Source organism: Natrix helvetica (assembly GCF_964273705.1).
Source record: "Natrix helvetica genome assembly, chromosome: 2".
Taxonomy (NCBI): Eukaryota; Metazoa; Chordata; class Lepidosauria; order Squamata; family Natricidae; genus Natrix; species Natrix helvetica.
Genome location: NC_138552.1, coordinates 290500588 through 290519790, shown reverse-complemented (window position 1 = coordinate 290519790; position 19203 = coordinate 290500588). Strand labels below are relative to the sequence as shown.

At 45.6% G+C, this 19203-nt stretch overlaps 1 protein-coding gene across 1 annotated transcript; it reads left to right on the top strand.

Annotated features, from left to right (window-relative positions):
* Positions 1 to 390: 390 nt before the first annotated feature.
* MRM1 (mitochondrial rRNA methyltransferase 1) lies at positions 391 to 18994 on the top strand. The gene is made up of 6 exons (XM_081945471.1): positions 391 to 524; positions 3016 to 3866; positions 7098 to 7191; positions 8671 to 8791; positions 15499 to 15618; positions 16464 to 18994. The coding sequence occupies exons 2-6, from the start codon at positions 3043 to 3045 to the stop codon at positions 16598 to 16600; spliced, it is 1296 nt and encodes a 431-aa protein (XP_081801597.1). The 5' UTR covers positions 391 to 524; positions 3016 to 3042; the 3' UTR covers positions 16601 to 18994.
* Positions 18995 to 19203: the final 209 nt, after the last annotated feature.

The window sequence follows — 19203 nt, the reverse complement described above, 5'->3', positions numbered from 1 at the left end:
CCCCCTGCTATTGCAGGAGAACCTATACAATCTCAAACAAGTGACTGTCCAGTTTCTTAACCACTGCAGTGATTCACTTCACAACTGTGGCAAGAAAGATTGTAAAGTGGGACAAACCTCGCTTAAGAACTGTCTCGCTTATTAACAGAAATTTGGGACTCAATTGTGGTCGTAGGTCGAGGACTACCTTTCCACAGTCATGTACAAAAGTCACCCACACAATTCTCTCTCGACCTAGCCTTTCCAGCCAACCGACTACGTTCCCGCGGCTACCACTACGGTCCCCATCATCCCCAGCCACTTTGAGCTTCTACAAAGACCCAGCCGGTTGAACATCCAGACGGCTTAATCCCCCGCCAACAGAGGGCACCAAAGAACAAAGTCCTTTTTTTTCCGGTCGCCGCTCTATGATCTCCGTGAGAGAACTCTATGATCCGGAAAGGCGTTCCTTCCTGAACCCGGAAGTTAATTCAACCCACGTGGCGCCGAAACCCCCTGAATTTCTGGATTGGAAAAAAAAGCAGGTAAACGGTGAACGCATATTTAGGACTTCGCAAAAGAAAAAAGGGGGAAAATGCCAGAAAAAAAATGTGCATAGGGCAGTATCTACGTTGTCGGTCATAGAGTCTATGCTGGCTTGGCATTCTGGGAGTTGAAGTCCATGCGTCTTAAAGGGGCCGTGATCGAAAAATGCTGGTATAAACCATATTTCATTCTTCCTTCCCCCCAAAACCCTTTTGGGTGCCTCTTGAAACTTTCCCCTATGACTGAAGCCCATGCAGCCAGACGCCCTCTATATGGCTCAGACTCCAGGATACATCATCCCCATAGGCTGGGAAGCATAGGCTTTGGCACTCCTGGCTATGCTTTGTATGCACACAAGTTTGAGCTGATGTCCTCGTGTAATGGGGAAGCGATGGCAATTTAATAGGGAAAATATTTTGGCTTAAGAGTTTTATGTTGGCCAGGATGGGAGGAGGATTGTGTGTGTGTGTGTGTGCGCGCGCGTGTGCGTGCCTGCCTTTTTCACATCTTCCCTTTTTTAAAAAAAAATATTTTTGTTGAGTAATTTTCTTCGTTTTATATCACAATTTTCATCTTTACAACACTTCAGTATCAGTATACGTCATATGTACATGCAAGTTATTTTTTTTGTTTTTCTTCCCTTTTTACATACATACATGCTCCTTTATAACTTTAACTAAAAATTAGCAATGCAATACAATACAATAGCAGAGTTGGAAGGGACCTCGGGGGTCTTCTAGTCCAACCCCTGCCTAGGCAGGAAACCCTATACCGTTTCAGACAAATGGCTATCCAACATCTTCTTAAAGACTTCCAGTGTTGCATTCACAACTTCTGCAGGCAACTTCTGTTCCACTGATTAATTGTTCTCACTGTCAGGAGTTTTTATCTGTGATAAAGGAGAACAGTTTCTCCTCAGTTCTAAGTTGCTTCTCTCCTTGATTAGTTTCCACCCATTGCTTCTTGTTCTGCCCTCAGGTGCCTTGGAGAATAGTTTGACTCCCTCTTCTTTGTGGCAACCCCTGAGATATTGGAAGACTGCTATCATGTCTCCCCTAGTCCTTCTTTCTCTTAAACTAGACATACCCAGTTCCTGCAACTGCTCTAATCTACACACTGTGAGGATGTTATAGTTTTATAAATATATTTAATACATTTTTATCACCTCTTGCCATACTTTAACATTACATATGCTTTAACTATCCTTAAGTCTTGTCTATTTCATTGATCATCTTTCTCTAATGATTCCTTAATCTTTGCTTCTATTCTCTTGACCCGGTGATGGCTAACCTTTTTCTAAAGGCGTGTCAAAATTGTGCGCACCTCGCTATTGCGCGTGTGTGCCCCACCCACCTGCGCATGCGTGCGCCCAATGCGCGGGGAATTTTTTTCCCTCCCCAGTCTCCGGAAGCTCTCCTGAAGCCTAGGGAGGGCGAAAATGGCCTCCTCTGCCCCTCCAGAAGGCAAAAAACAGCTGGTGCGCGCCAGATCTGAGGGCTGCCATGCCGTCAAATACGGCTGCGTGTGCAACCTGTGGCACATGTTTCCTAGGTTCGCCATCACGGACTTAGCTTATACTTGGCATTCTGATTACGTTTACCAATATGTAAGACCTGAGCATTTCTTAATCGAAATTTGAAGTTGCCAAATAGATAACTGTCAAGAGTTTGTGCAGCCCATCCGACACAAGTAAATGAACTTCTACAGGATTCAATTACATAAGAAGCTTCTTTATATACAATACCATACAGCAGAAGTCAGCATACAGAATCAGAAACAATATTCATAGAAGCAAGTCGTTACAGAGTAGAGAGATACAGAGGCTTACCATATTTTTCGGAGTATAAGACACACCGCAGTATAAGACGCGCCATGATTTTGAAGAGATACATTTTTAAAAAAAAGGTTTTTACACTCTGCATGCCTCATTTTTTGCACACACACAAAAAAGGGGTGGGGGTGGTATGCAGAGCCTTGGGAGGCTTGTAGAGTCCTCCGGGGGGTTGGGAGGAGCAAAAATGAGCAAATACGGCCTATTCTTTGCTCATTTTTGCTCTCCCCAGCCTCCAGGGGCAATTTGCAAGCCTCCCAAACCCTCTGCACGTCCATTTTTGCAAAGGGAGGGGGGTTTCGGGAGGCCAAAAATGCTGTATTCAGTGTATAAGACACACCCAGATTTTCACACTCTTTTTGGGGAGAAAAAGGTGTGTCTTATACTCTGAAAAATACGGTATCTATTGTACCAAAGAGGCCAAACCAGCTCTTAAATACAGTTCAGAAAGTCTAAGCCACTCCAGACTCCAAACTGTCTCTTATACAAACAAATACTATGTTTCAGTTCTCAAACACTCCCTATTGGCTGACCTGTTGCTATGTCTATTCCAGTCTATGAACATTCATACTCTGACATTGACCATAATTGAGATCATATTGCAAAACAGCAGAATTATCCTGTAGCGTCGCATATAATAATCCACTTCGTTTCTTAAGGTTTACTCATGAAGAAGTAGAAGTAGAATGGACCCTCTCCACGCCTTTCACGCCGCCTTCCGAAAAGCGGCCAAGTTGCCCTTTGTCGTTTGCCTCACCACTCCTTTTAAGAACATCCGCTACTTCTCCGCGTGGAAGAAACCGCCACTGTTGGAAGATCAGCCTCTTAAGGAAGTCAGCCACAAAGATATCTCAGCTTTGCCGCCTGGTCATTCCTTGGAAACGTCGAAACTTGAGGAAACTCACCGGTTCAACTCCGCGCCACGTCCCCGTGGGAAAAATGAGCGCCAGGCTGATGTTGTTCAGAATAAACCTTTCCCAAAATTCCGCCCCAAAGCTGTGCCGTCCACCACTAAGGAAGAATTCCAGAACCTGAGAAATGACGATTTTGTCTCCAAGTATAAAACGATGCAGAGAAGTCTTCATCTCCCAGAAAGGAATAAAGGCACGGAAATCTTGTTTGGGACAGCCCCCTGCTCGTTGGCCCTCGGGCGGTCCAAGCGAACGTTTTTCCAGTTCTTCCTCAAAGCGAGCCAAGGCAAGACACCTCCTGGGGCAGAAAAATTTGCCCAGTACGCCGAGGAACATGGGATCCCGGTGAAGAGGGTGCCCAGGAAGGTCTTGGATGCCCTTTGTAAAGGGGGCGTTCATCAGGGGGTGTGCTTGGAAGCCTCCCCTCTTCGCCCCCTGGCATGGCAGGAAGGGCCACTCCACCGAGCACCGGTTGGCAAGGGGTCGCAGTGCATCTGGCTGGTTTTGGAGGGGATACACGATCCCATGAATTTGGGGGCGGTCCTGCGGACGGCGCACTTCCTTGGGGTTGACGGGATTGTGATGAGTGAAAGGAACAGGTGAGACCGTCTTTTTCGGGCTGGGAAAAGCAATATTGGTTGAACAATATTCAACAAAAGGTTGAACAAAAGAGAATCGGTTCAGTGAAATGGTTAAGATGCTGGCCTGGAAACCAGGAGATTGTGGCTCTCGTCCCATCTTAGCCATGAAACCCAGCTAGGTGACTTTAGGCCAATCACTAGGAGATGGTGAATTATAGTCTTGCTTTAGTCATGAAAGCCAGCTGGGTGACTTTGAGCCAATCACTAGGAGACTGTGAGTTCTAGTCCTGCCTTAGCTATGAAAGCCAGCTGGGTGACTTTGGGCCAATCACCATGAGCTGGTGAGTTCTAGTCCCATCTCAGCCATGAAAGCCAGCTGGGTGACTTTGAGCCAATCTTTAGGAGATGGTGAGTTCTAGTTTTGCCTTAGGCATGAAAACCAGCTAGGTGACTTTGGGCCATTCACTAGGAGATGGTGAATTCTAGTCCCATCTCAGCCATGAAAGCCAGCTGGGTGACTTTGGGCCAATCACTAGGCGATGGTGAATTCTAGTCTCACCTTAGGCATGAAAACCAGCTAGGTGACTTTGGGCCATTCACTAGGAGATGGTGAATTCTAGTCCCATCCTAGCCATGAAAGCCAGCTGGGTGACTTTGGGCCAATCACTAGGCGATGGTGAATTCTAGTCTCACCTTAGGCATGAAAACCAGCTAGGTGACTGGGCCATTCACTAGGAGATGGTGAATTCTAGTCCCATCCTAGCCATGAAAGCCAGCTGGGTGACTGGGCCAATCACTAGGCAATGGTGAATTCTAGTCTTGCCTTGGGTATGAAAGCCAGCTAGGTATCTTCGGCCCAATCACGAGGAGACGGTGAGTTCTAGTCCTGCCTTAGGTATGAAAGCTGACTTCGGCTAGTCATTCTCTCTCAGTCCAATTCACCTCACAGGGTTGTTGTTGTGGGGAAAAATAGGAGGAAGAAGGCGTGTTAGGGATGTTTGTCTCCTTGTGTTACCTATAAAAATGAAAGGACCCCTGAAGGATTAGAGCATACACAAGAGTGTAACCTAATTCAGCTTTTGTTAAATTGCCGTTGAGAGAAGCTCCATTGTAATCTAAGGTGCCAACTTCATAGGTAAAACTTATAGGCGAATTGCCAAGCTTAGCCTAGCAAAGTAACAAGTGGATTCTGCAAAATAACCATGCTTGCAACATGAAATGTGCGTTCAGCATTCCCTAACAAAGCTCCGTTTTATGTGCCCGAAAACGCATTTCTTTCCTCTTCTAAGGTCCCTTGTTTTCAGTGCGCTGAGAAAAACCATGAGGTTTGTGTAACATGAAATAATGTTCCTAACACTATGATGATCTGTGCAAGCTGTGTAAGAAGACTATAAGGCAGGGGTGTCCAAACTTGGGAACTTTAAGACTTGTGGACTTCAACTCCCAGAATTCCCTAGCCAGCTATGCTGGCTGGGGAATTCTGGGAGTTGAAGTCCACAAGTCTTAAAGTTCCCAAGTTTGGACACCCCTGGTATAGGGTTTCCTGCCTAGGCAGGGGATTGGACTAGAAGACCTCCAAGGTCCCTTCCAACTCTACTATTGTATTGTATTGTATTAATAAAGACAGGGTTATCAATAAAATAGACAAATGTCGTGAGGAACTGTTCATGTCAAATCTAAGCAATTATTCATTTTCAGCTAGGATCCTTTGCTCTTCAAACATTATTGGGCCAAACGATGTAGGATTTCTCCTTTTTTAAACAAAAGGTTGGACTAGAAGACCAGCATGGCTGGCTGGGGAATTCTGGGAGTTGAAGTCCACACGTCTTAAAGTTCCCAAGTTTGGACATTCCTGCTATAAGGAGTTTGACAAAAAGTTTTTTTCACCGGACGGTGAGGCTCGCATCTGTTTTTTTTTCCCTCCCTCTCTCTATGCCTGCTCTGTTAAGGTGGGAGACAAAAAATGCTGCCAAGCGGTTTTTGGTGCTTTCTGCAAAAAATAAAAACTGATGATCAGTAGCCTCGTCTTCAGAGTTTCATTGGAATTATCAGATTCTGAGCTGAATTCGAAAGCCTTACAAAAGTAATAAAAGGTGGGATAAAATAATAGTAAATACATAAATAACTGGATGAATAAAGATCCCCGCATAGAATTTCTGTACTCGATTAGCCTTCTGAGGACACCAGATTCAAGACGGCTGCCCCAAAGTTCAGCCTGACTTCATTATCTGGCGATTGCCCTTCAAATGCCGGTAGTCCTCAACTTAGGACCAGCTATTTTAGTTGCCGTTCGAAGTTCTGACAGACCTATCTGGGGTGTGTGTGTGTGTGTGTGGGAGGCTACTTACAACCTGGATTTGAAGTTGCATTTATAACTTTGCAGTATCTCATAGTCACATTTTACGACGGCTTTGCCAAAAACTCGCATTCGCTTCCTGTTTTCAGCAAAATGTGTACCCATAGCCAACCCACGGGTGCGGTCAACGGCCATGGTGGCTTGCTTTGTGACCTCCTTGTTCACTTACTGACCCACTGCTAAAAAGGTTGCAAAATTGGGTTTGTCCCACGACTGACCTGTTTTATGACCTGTGACCTTGATGGGTGGGCGCTATATTAACGATCGTAAGCCAGTTTGGGAGTATAGCTAGCTCTGAGAGTCAGCAAAGGAGCCTCCATCTCCAGTAATAATCTACCACTGGAAAGAAGAATGCAATCAAACAATTTGGTGTGTGTGTGTTTGTGTGTGTGTGTGTGTGTGTGTGTGTAATGTGGCTCTCATGCCTTGCAGCTGCTGTGAGGTCTCCCATTTCTCTCACTGAACCTGTAACCAACCAGATTAACCAACCTGATTAGCACAAACAGCTGATGATCAGTTGGATCGGCCTCCCGACCATCAGCTGTTTCAGGCTGCAGGGATTGCCACTGCCTATTGGCGCCTCCGTGCACCCCATTTTCAGCCTCCCCATTTTATTTTTGGCCTTTGTGTGCCCTGTTTTCGGCTTCCGTGTGCCCCATTTCCCGCCCATTCCGATGCACGCAGCCCGGAACAGGCACAAAATGGGGCGCAATTTGCAAAGGAGGCAAATTACTGGGAGGCGGAGGCAGATTTTCCCCCCTTGTTTTCCTCCCCAAAAGCTAGGTGTGTCTTATACTTTGGGGCGTCTTATACTCCAAAAAATACGGTAGTTGTGAAGTTTTGCCATCCTTTTCGAGGAGTCTTTTTCTAAACTGTAGCTTTTCTATTTGCAGCTGCTCCCTGACGCCGGTTGTTAGCAAAGCCAGCTCGGGCGTCATGGAAGTTTTCGATGTATTTAGCACTGATGATGTTCCAGAACTTCTAAAGGTAAAACCTTCCCGCCCCTAATAACTCGCAACCGCAACCAGTTTGAGTTGTTTATCGGCAGTAACACATTTTTCATTTAGTAACAAAAATGTTGGGGCTCAATTGCGCCCATAAGTCAAGGATTGTTTGAATAGCACTTGCTTTTAATACAACAAATGGCCATAAGATGGGAGCATTGGGCAACAATTGGAAGTAATCTCTGTCTTTCTGTCTTTCTGTCTTTCTGTCTTTCTTTCTTTCTTTCTTTCTTTCTTTCTTTCTTTCTTTCTTTCTTTCTTTCTTTCTTTCTTTCTCTGTCCCTTTCTTTTTGTATCTCCCTTCCCCCCACTCTCTTTCTCTCTCCCTTCCTTCCTTCCCCTCTCTCTCTCCTTTTTGTATGTCTCTTGCTCACTCTCCCTTCCTCTCTCTTTCTCCCTTCCTCTCTCTCTCTTTGTCTTTCTCTGTCCCTTTCTTTTTGTATGTCTCTTCCCCTCTCTTCCTCTCTCACTTTCTCCTTTCCTCTCTCTCTCTTCCTTTCTTTTTGTATCTCTCTTGCCTCCCCCTCTTCCTCTCTTCCTCCCTTTTTCTCTCTTTATCTTCCTCTCTTTCTCCCTCTCTTTCATTCCTCTCTGTCTTTCACTCCCATTCTCCATCCCCCCCTCTTTCTTTCTCTCTTCCCCCTTTCTTCCTCTCCCTCTCTATTTCTTTCTCTCCCCTTTCTCCCTCCCCCTCTTTCTCCATCCCTTTTTCTTTTTGTCTCTCTTTCCCCCTCCCCCAACTCACACACATAGACAAGAAACCATGGTGCCAATCCCTTTGATTTGTTTTTTAACTGGCTCTCAAAATCTCAGTTTTTCTCCAGGCATAAATTCTATTCTATTCTATTCTATTCTATTCTATTCTATTCTATTCTATTCTATTCTATTCTATTCTATTCTATTTTCTCTTCTCTTCATTTTATCTTCTATTCTATTCTATTTTCTCTTCTCTTCTCTATTCCATTCCATTCCATTCTATTCTATTCTATTCTATTCTATTCTATCCTCTTCTCTTTTCTATTATATTCTATTTTCTCTTCTCTATTCTATTCTGTTTTATCCTTTTATCTTCTATTTTCTCCTCTCTTTTCTTCTATTCTATTCTATTCTATTCTATTCTGTTTTCTCTTCTCTTCTCTATTCTATTCTATGTTCTCTTCTCTTTTCTTCTATTCTATTTTATCCTCTTCTCTATTCTATTTTCTCTTCTCTTCTCTCTTCTCTTCTGTTTTCTCCTCTCTTCTCTTTTATTCATTTATTGGTTTCCTAGATTAATGGCTATTTTTTTTAATAAGGCAGCATGCATAGCAACTTAACCAAAAACCCAACCAAGATCATTTCCCCCCTATTCCTTCCAGGAAACAAAAGAATTGAGCTTTGTGAATAGAAAGCAAAATGTGGCACAGGTCTGAAACTTGAGTGACTTTTTTTCTCTCTCCCCCCCTCCCCCCCTCCCCCCAAGACAAAATCCGAAAAAGGCTGGGAAATTCTCGGGACGGTTGGCCATGGAAAGATTTCGGAAGACATTCCAGTAGTCACTTGCTCAAACTTTCGCTGGACTGGACCCACTGTACTGCTCCTCGGTAGGTATTTTTTTCCCCATGGAGTAGACTTGTTTGTGTGTAGCGAGGATGGTCTCCCCTTGTGTGACAGGACACAAGGGGAGACCATCCTCGCCACCCCCTCTGGCGTGGGAAATTCTTTTTTGGCCAGTTCCAATGGATCTGGGGAAGGCTGTTTTCCAGCAGTAAGTCAAAGGAAAGGTTGTTCCCGTTGAAGCATTTGACACCAGCAGGCTAGGAGGAAGATTGTGAGACAGATCAGAAATCCGATCGTGTTTTTTATCGTAGTCAGACTGTAAGGTGAAACTTAAAAAAAGACACTAATTAGACGCTGAATCCTGGATGAATGGGAAACAGCGTAGAGGTATATGTTTCAATTCTTCTCTTCTCCCCCCCCCTCTTCTCCTTCTCTTTCTCTCCTTCCTTTTCCTTCTCTCCTTCTCTTTCTCTGGTCCTTTGCCGCTTCCAGGCCCCCCCGCGGGCCAGATCTAAGTACCCTGCCAGCCGGATCCAAGCCTTGAGTTTGACACCTTTGGTTTAGCACTTTCTTTTTCAACATCTCTTCTACCTGCATCTCTTAGTCATCTAATTCTTAAAAGCAATTCTTCCTCTCAGCTGAGAGCCGAAGGCAGAGGTCTGAACTGGAGCATCTGCTCTTGTTTCTCTGGGTGGTAATTTAATTGCTAATCAATCGAAAGCTCTAATTAAACTTTCACTTGTCATGTTGGCCCAGTAACTCTGCTGAAGTGATCGAGGAAAGGAAGAGAATTCCTGGCTTCAGTGTCTGCCAGGATGGTTCGGCATTTGTGTGGGGAAAAAAACCTCTGCAATTCTTTCCTATATTTTAGGTTCTGACCCAGGCTTCCCCAAAAAGCACGAAGCAGATTCCTGGTCCCGACAAAACCCCTTATATTAAACGAATGTGAATTCCTCTCATTCACATTCAGCAAAGGCCTGGGAAACAGCCTTTCAAAGGAATATTTATGACCACAGACCTTATCTAGCTTGGAAAGCTGCCGTGTAAATATTTTCCAAACGAGGTGCTGTGCAAGGAAAGACTTTGGCACAGAGTCTCTGAAATTCACGGACAGATCTTCACACTCCTGAAACGACGGACCGAACGACCGAACAAATTGTTTCCTGCAAAAGCCCCCTCCTCTTTTTGCTACTTTTATTCCCTATGGGAGGGGCCATTCACTGTCCACCTGTGGCTTTATTCCCAATTTGACCCTGATTTCTTAGCTGTTCTGTTCTTCTGTCAGCTCTGCGCATGCGCACACTGGGAACAGGCTCCAGCTGCTCCTCTGCCTCACTGCTGTCTAACTCCGAAGGCAGCTGAGAAGTGCCAGATGGCCTCGGCCCCGTCTCTGCCTCCAACGCAGAGCCCTCGTCCGAGCCTTCCCCAGCCTCCAGGACTGGCCCATGTTCCACCCCAACCTCCTCACTGTCCGACTCTGCTGCCAGCTGGCTGCTGGCGAGCCAGAGCGTCTTATATAAATAGCATCATTTAAAATGATTCCTTCAAGGGAAAGCCATTTTGTGAGGCCAGTTTTTCTAGCCTCAGTTGTTTGAAGATGTGTGGATTTAACTCCCAGAAATCCGCAAGCAGCCATTCCCATGCTGGCTGGGGGATTCTGGGAGTTGAAGTCCATGCCGCTTTAAAGTGGGTAAGTCTGTGAAACACTGGAGTAGATCCAGAATAAACCAGGAGTTTGGTTGAAAAAAAGATGTGGAGACTCTAGAAAGAGTGCAGAGAAGAGCAACAAAGAGGATGAGGGAACTGGAGGCTAAAACATATAAAGAACGTCTATGGAGACTCTAGAAAAAGTGTAGAGAAGAGCAACAAAGAGGATTAGGGGACTGGAGACTAAAACATATGAAGAACGGTTGCAGGAACTGGGTAGGTCTCGTTTAATGAAAAGAAGGACCAGGGGAGACATGATAGCAGTCTTCCGATATCTCAGGGTGTCAGCCTCTACCTTGCATGCTTGCTATCGGCTGACATAGCAACGGGGAGGTTGGGGGGGGGGCTCGTGGTATTTGGGAGGGGAATAGTGCAGGTGGAGATATCTCAAGAGGGGAGTTTTGGTCTCACCATCTTCTGTGCATGCTGATGGCTCGTGTTTGAGTATGGTCAAGGCCAACTGTCTCTGCATTCCAACTGAATGAGGCCATTTGAAGATGCGCCCCACATGACACCTTTGGGAGCTGGAGATTGGAGATTGGGTTGGGGTAATTGGGGGGTGGTGGATTTGGGTAAATCAGGGGTGTCCAAACTTGGCAACTTTAAGACTTGTGGACTTCAACTCTGCTGGCTGGGGAATTCTGGGAATTGAAGTCCACAAGTCTTAAAGTTGCCGAGTTTGGACACCCCTGGGGTAAATGCTTGATATGTACAAGTTCACGCTTGTTTTGCTTCAGATCTTGCTTCACTTTCTCCGTTTTCATTTCCTGTCCGGTAAAAGTACCTTTTCTCCAATTAAATGGAGTTGGGGGTTTTCTTTCTTGGCTATTGAGCGAGGCAGGCCTGACACAGGGGCTGCCACAAAGAAGAGGGCGTCAAACTATTCTCCAAAGCACCTGAAGGCAGGACAAGAAGCAGTGGGTGGAAAACTAATCAGGGAGAGAAGCAACCTAGAACTAAGGAGAAATTTTCTGAAAGTGAGAACAATTAATCAGTGGAACAACTTGCCTCCAGAAGTTGTGACTGCCCCAACACTGGAGGTTTTAAAAAGAGATTGGAGAGCCACTTGTCTGAAACGGTATACAGTCTTCTACCTGAGAAGGGGGTTGGACTAGAAGACCTCCAAGGTCCCTTCAAACTCTGTCATTCTGTTCTGATTCCAGAGACTGTCATTTCAAAAGTGTGTTTAGTGGTGAATTTGTTGGACCAGAAGTGGGGAGACTTGGGTTCAAGCCCACTCGCATCCACAGACATTTGTGGGTGCTTTTTGGGGCTAGTCCCCCCCCCTCTCTCAGCCCACCTCAGCACCCCGTATTGCCAAGCATCCAAAATCGAGCCAAGCCTCCATGAGAGGGAGGGAGAGCAATAGGAGAACTTCAAAACCGGCTTGTAATTAGTTGGCCGGTTGAACAGTTGCTAAGCAACCGGTCATAAGTTGAGGATGTATGTGATGATTATTTGTCTGGTTGCACGTGGCATGCAAAAGAATGCCTGAAAAAGGCCCTTTTTTTATAAAAAAAAAAAGAGGGAGAAATGAGGGAGTTGTAGTCCTTGACTTACGACCGCAGTTGAGCCCAAGATTTCTGTTGCTAAGTAAGACACCTGTTCAGTGAGTTTTGACCCATTTTACTACCGTTCTTTCCACGATTATAATTCAGTGAATCTTTGCAGTTGGTAAAGTTACCGGTCGTTAAGCGAATCTGGCTTCCCCGTTGATTTTGCTTATCGGAAGGTCTCAAAAGGGGATCAACAATACAATAACAATACAATACAATAGTAGTTGGAAGGGACCTTGGAGGTCTTCTAGTCCAACCCCCTCCCTAGGCAGGAAATCCTATACCGTTTCAGACAAATGGCTATCCAACATCTTCTTAAAGACTTCCAGTGTTGGAGCATTCACAACTTCTGGAGGCAACTTCTGTTTCACTGATTAATTGTTCTAACTGTCAGGAAGTTTCTCCTCTCTAGGTTGCTTCTCTCCTTGATTAGTTTCCACCCATTGCTTCTTGTTCTACCCTCAGGTGCCTTGGAGAATAGCTTGACTCCCTCTTCTTTGTGGCAGCCCCTGAGATATTGGAAGACTGCTATCATGTCTCCCTTAGTCCTTCTTTGCATTAAACTAGACATACCCAGTTCCTGCAACCGTTCTTCATATGTTTTAGTCTCCAGTCCCCTAATCCTCTTTGTTGCTCTTCTCTGCACTCTTTCTAGAGTCTCCACATCTTTTTTACATCGTGGCGACCAGAACTGAATGCAGTATTCCAAGTGTGGCCTTACCAAGGCATTATAAAGTGGTATTAACACTTCGCGTGATCTTGATTCTATCCCTCTGTTGATGCAGCCCAGGACTGTGTTGGCTTTTTTGGTAGCTGCTGCACACGGCTGGCTCATATTTAAATGGTTGTCCAGTAGGACTCCAAGATCCCTTTCACAGTTACTACTACTGAGCAAGGTACCACCTATACTGTACCTGTGCATTCCATTTTTGTTGCCTAAATGTAGAACCTTACTCTTTTCACCATTGAATTTCATTTTATTAGATAGTGCCCAATGTTCAAGTTTGTCAAGATCCTTCTGTATCTTAAGCCTATCTTCTGGAGTGTTGGCTATTCCTGCCAGCTTGGTGTCATCTGCAAATTTGATGAGTTCCCCATTTATTCCCTCATCCAAATCATTGATGAAGATGTTGAAGAGTACTGGGCCCAAAACAGAGCCTTGGGGTACTCCACTGCATACTTCCCTCCATGTAGATGCAGTTCCATTGAGGACTACCCGTTGAGTGCGGTTGGTCAGCCAGTTACGAATCCATCTGGTGGTGATGCTGTCTAACCCACATTCTTCTACTTTATCTGGTAGTAGGTTATGGTCTACCTTATCAAAAGCCTTACTGAAGTCCAAGTAAACTATATCAACAGCATTCCTCTGGTCCACTAATTTTGTCACATTATCAAAGAATGCAATAAGATTAGTCTGGCATGATCTGTTTTTGACAAATCCATGTTGGCTTTTGGCTATTACTTTGTTTGCTTCTAGGTGTTCACAAATTCGTTGCTTGATTATTTTTTCCAGAATCTTTCCTGGTATTGAGGTCAGGCTGATAGGTCTGTAGTTTCCTGGATCTAATTTTTTCCCTTTTTTGAAGATGGGAACCACATCAGCTCTTTTCCAGTCCTCTGGTAGTTCCCCGGTGTTCCAGGATCTCTGAAAGATATAATTCAGTGGTTCTGAGATCTCGTCTGCTAGTTCCTTCAGAACCCTGGGGTGTAATCCATCCGGTCCTGGTGATTTGAACTCATCTAGGGTAGACAGGTGCTCACTTACCATTTTCTTCCCTATTTCAATTTGTGTTCCTAATCTGATTTTTGTGGTGCTGCTTTTGATAGGTTGGACTGTTTTATCCCTTTGTGTAAAGACAGATGCAAAACATGAGTTAAATAGTTCTGCTTTCTCCCTGTTGCTTGTCACCTTCTTGCCACTTTCTCCTCGTGTGATCCCAGAGACACTGCAACCGTCATAAATATGAGTCAGTGGCCAAGCAGCCAAATTTCGATCACGTGGCCATGAAAACTGCTGCAAGGGTCACGAGAAAAACTGTCATAAATGGTTTCAGTACCAACGTAACTTTTTTTAAAAAAAGATTTTTATTTTGTTTATGAAAATGTCAAATCAATGCGTGAAGTGTGGCACATTGGGCGCCCCACATTCCAATCCAAATGAAACTAATCAGATTCAACCTAATTATTGCATTCAATCAACTTACGTATTTGTAATAACAATGCCTATTTAGATTAGGTTGCAATCTATCCTTATTCAATTATTCCACATTTTCTCATTATTACTTTCTTTTTATAAGATAAAAATGTATACAAAATGTTAATGCCACTTTATAATGCCTTGGTAAGGCCACACTTGGAATACTGCATCCAGTTTTGGTTACTATGTTGTAGAAAAGATGTGGAAACTCTAGAAAGAGTGCAGAGAAGAGCAACAAAGATGATGAGGGGACTGCAGGCTAAAACATATGAAGAACGGTTGCAGGAACTGGGTATGTCTAGTTTAATAGAAAGAAGGACTAGGGGAGACAGGATAGCAGTCTTCCAATATCTCAGGGGTTGCCACAAAGAAGAGGGAGTTGAACTATTCTCCAAGGCACCTGAGGGTAGAACAAGAAGCAATGGGTGGAAACTAATCAAGGAGAGAAGCAAGTTAGAACTGAGGAGAGACTTCCTGACAGTTAGAACAATTAATCAGTGGAACAGAAGTTGCCTCCAGAAGTTGTGAATGCCCCAACACTGGAAGTCTTTAAGAAGATGTTGGAATGGCCATTTGTCTGAACTGGTATGGGGTTTCCTGCCTAGGCAGGGGATTGGACTAGAAGACCTCCAAGGTCCCTTCCAACTCTATTCCTATTCTATTCTATTCTATTCTATTCTATTCTATTCTATTCTATTCTATTCTATTCTATTCTATTCTATTCTTTCCTATCCTATCCTATCCTATCCTATCCTTTACATTAATATTTCCCTTATTTCTATCCCTTACTCTAGCTTTTAATCGTATCACCCTTTATTGAGAAACTTTTTTTTTCTTTCCTGTCTAACTTATAGTCATGTCACCTGCCTAAAAAAGGGGGGGAGGGGGAAGAATTGAGAGAGAGGGAACGTACCAACGTAACTTTGAATGGTCACTGAATGAATGTCGTAAGTCGAGGACTGCGTATACCTGTAGACCTGTAGAAACCGACTGGCTCAAAGGCATCCAGTGAACTTCTGTGGCTGAAGGGAGCCTCGAACGTGGGTCTCGCATCTCCTTGCCCGACTTTCCCCACTGCCCCACAACGGACGTGGGTTTGAGAAGGAGGGAGCAGCCCAGAGGCCCCAGCCTGGATCTCTCTGCCCCACATTGGCAGGACTCCGTCCCGCTGGCTCTCAAGCAGAACCAAATCGAAGAAAGGTGTCCATGCTAAAAATAAATAAATAAATCCCTTTTGAAACTCTAGATTTAAACGGCTATTTTTTCCCCCCCTTTGGACATATGCGTGCAGGAAATGAAGGTTACGGCTTGTCTCCAGAGACACAGATGCTGTGCCACAGAATGCTGACCATCTCTCCAGGAAGAGATTTGGAATTTGGGGTGGAGTCCTTAAACGTGTCCGTGGCAGCCGGTAAGGGGATTTGCCTTCTCTCTAGATGTGATCTGGTGTGTTTTGCTTCTCAAAGAGAAAAAAATAGAGGTTGGAAACAGCTAATATGTTTGTATATTTCCTTCCTTCCTTCCTCTCTCCCCCCCTCATAATCCACATTCTTTCCTCCCTCCCTCCCTCCCTCTCCCTTCTTTCTCTTTCTCTTTGTCTGATTTCTTTTTTTCTTCTCCTCTCTCCCATCTTTTTTCCTATCCATCTTCCTTCCTTCCCTCCATCCTTCCTTCTTTCTTTGTCTACTTTCTTTTCTCTCCTCCTCTCCCATCATTTTTTTCTATCCATCTCCCTCCCTCCCTCTTTATCTACCTTCTTTCCTTCTCTCTATTCACTTTCCTTCTTCTTCCCTCCCCCCTCTCTCCCTTCTTTCTCTTTATCCACCTTCTTTCCTTCCCTCCTCCTCCCTCCATCACGTCTTTTATTCTATCCCCAACCTTCCATCCTTCCACTTGCCTGCCTGCCTGCCTGCCTGCCTGCCTCCCTTCTTTTTTCTTTCTTTCTTTCTTTCTTTCTTTCTTTCTTTCTTTCTTTCTTTCTTTCTTTCTTCTTCCTTCCTTCCTTCCTTCCTTCCTTCCTTCCTTCCTCCCTCCCTCCCTCCCATCTTTTTTTCCTATCCATCTTCTTTCCTTCTCTCTACCTCCTCCTCCTCCTCCCTCCATCCCATCTTTTATTCTATCTCCTTCCTTCCTTCTCTCCTCTCCCATCTTTTTTTCCTACCCACCTTCTTTCCTTCCTTCTGCCTCCCTCCCTCCTTTCTCTTTTTCCTTCCACCACCCCCCTTCTTTTTCCCCCCCCAAAAAAATCACTTTCAGGCATCCTTTTGCATGGCATATGCAACCAGAGAAATAACCATCCCAAAATGACTGCATCTGAAGGAGGAGGAGGAGCAGCGTCTACAGCTGCAACAGACTGCAACCAGGAAAAGCAGCCAACAAACAGCTTGGCCTAGAATGAATTTAAGATGACTGAAGAATTCTGGAACCCCTAAAAAGGAGGAAGCCTGGCCAGTGGGATTATATTTTTACCCCATCCTTTATCTGCACTCTGGAATTTTAGGGGACCCTGGCATCCTCTTTTGCAAGCGTTGAAGAGCGTCTTGTCCTACCTGAAAACAATAAGCACCTACCTGGTATCTGAATGCCTAAAGTTTCATCAAAGTAACCCACCCGTTACAGCAGTGGTGACTAACCTTTTTGTTGTCATGTGCCGAAGGCGTGCATGGGCATGACAGCGCCCGCCCCACGCCCATAAGGTAATGCGGGCGTGACACCACGCCTGTGCGCCCTGCCCCCTGCGCATGTGTGCATGACCCCTTGCGCATGACCTCCCCACTCCTCATTTTGGGCCTAGTAGGCCTCCCTGAAGCCTCCTGGGAGCAAAAATGGGCTGTGGAGGGGGGGGCACTGCCCTCTCCATGCCCCGTTTTGGGCCTAGTAGGCCTACCTGCAGCCTCCTAGGAGCAAAAACGGGCCATGGAGGAGGGACGCTGCCCTCCCCTGTGCCCCGTTTTGGGCCTAGTAGTCTTCCCTGCAGCCTCCGGGGAGCAAAAACAGACCATGGGGGGGGGGGCGCTGCCCTCTCCTGTGCCCCATTTGGGCCTAGTAGGCCTCCCTGAAGCCTCCTAGGAGAAAAACGGACCGGGGGGGGGGGGGCGCTGTCCTCTCCTGTGACCCATTTTGGGCCTAGTAGGCCTCCCTGAAGCCTCCGGGGAACAAAAACTGGCTTCCGGTATGTCGCACCACATCCCCCAGTGCTTCCCCGCACATGCGCACATGTCTCCTGCATGCGCTGCAACCCCGCGCATACGCGGCACAGACCTCAAAACCAGCCGGCCAGTGAGAGGCGTGCATGCATGTGCGGCAAAGCTCACTTGGGGCGACGGCTTGTGTGCCTGCAGAGAGGGCTCTGCGCACCATAGCTTTGCCACCCCAAAGCCTCAGCTGCCAAGTCAGAACGAAGTCACCGCTTCCTAGTTTTTATCTGTCTGCAGGTTGGAAATTCAGGGTGAAAACACCTGAACGGCGGTGGGTGGGAAGGAAGTTTGTTTTGGGACGCACCTCTCCTGCACCCAAAAGGAATCATTTAACCCTCCGGTTGTTTTTAAACTTGGTATATTTTTCATCTGTAACCTCCAGGAGCCGAGGGCCTTTTAAAAACCCGCATTATAAAAAAACTGCAGACTCTTGCTTTTTTTGCTAGATTTTTTTGGCAGGACAATCGGAAGGACTGGTGACGTGTCCACTAGGTGGTGGTGTGGTTGTGTGTTCATCAATTTCTCTTGGGAGAAAAGGGTGAAATAGGTTGTCGCAAGTCCTCAAGAGCATTTATTTCTCCCTGGCACGAACAAGATGAGAAAGAAGCTCCATTTCTGTCTCTGTGGCATCCTGATTTGACTTTATGCACCCCATTACAAGCTGATCCTATGGATAAAAAAAAAGCCAAGAGAAAACTACATTTTGCAATTAAAAATTGTGCCTTGTGTTGTTGTTAGTCATGTCTGACCCATTGCAACCCCATGGACAACGTTCCTCCAGGCCTTCCTGTCCTCTACTATCCTCTGGACTCCACTTAAGCTCACGCCAATTGCTTCCAGCCACCTCATTCTCTGTCGTCCCCTTCTTCTTTTGCCCTCCATCTTTCCCAGCATGAGGCTCTTCTCCAGGGAGTCCTTCCTTCTCCTTCCTAAGTGGCCAAAGTCTTTGAGTTTCACCTTCAGGATCTGGCCTTCTAAAGAACAGTCAGGGTGGATCTCCTCTAGGACTGACTGGTTGGATGGCCTTGCAGTCCAAGGGACTCGCAGGAGTCTTCTCCAGCACCAGAGTTCAAAGGCCTCCATTCTTTGGCGCTCAGCCTTCCTTATGGTCCAACCTTCACAGCCATCCATTGCAACTGGGAAAACCACAGCCTTGACTAGATGCACTTTTGTTAGCAGGGTGATGTCTCTGCTTTTTAGCATGCTTCTAGTTTTACCATAGCTTTCCTCCCCAGGAGCAAGCCTCTTTCAATTTCTTGGCTGCAGTCCCCATCTGCGGTGATCTTGGAGCCCAGGAAAATAAAATCTGTCACTACCTCCCTTTCTTCCCCATCTATTTGCCAGGAATTGAGAGGGCCGGATGCCATCTTAGTTTCCTTAATGTTTTCTTAATGCATCTTGTACTGGCTCTTAATCATGATTTCCAGGGCAGGCAATCAGTTTCCCACCCCCTCTGCAAAATAGAGGCTGGTCAGTTTCTTCCTTGTATCGGACATTGTGCTGAAAGTACACACGGTCCTGGGCTTAGGAATGTAACGGAGCCCCAGAATTTCCATCGTACGTAATGATGGTCGTAAGTCGGGGCACGTTTTATGACATTTTTTTGGGCAGTGGTCTTAAAGGGAATGCTGTGCTCCTTATTCATTTAAAACATTTATATAGCTGCCCGTCTCATCATCAACTTTCGGCAGTCTCCAATTGTCCACAATGAGCATCTCCCCACCCCCACCCCCCAGGCTGGAAATCTGCAATAATTGTCACCAATTGCAGTCATGTAAGCAGCTATAAATGTGGGCCGG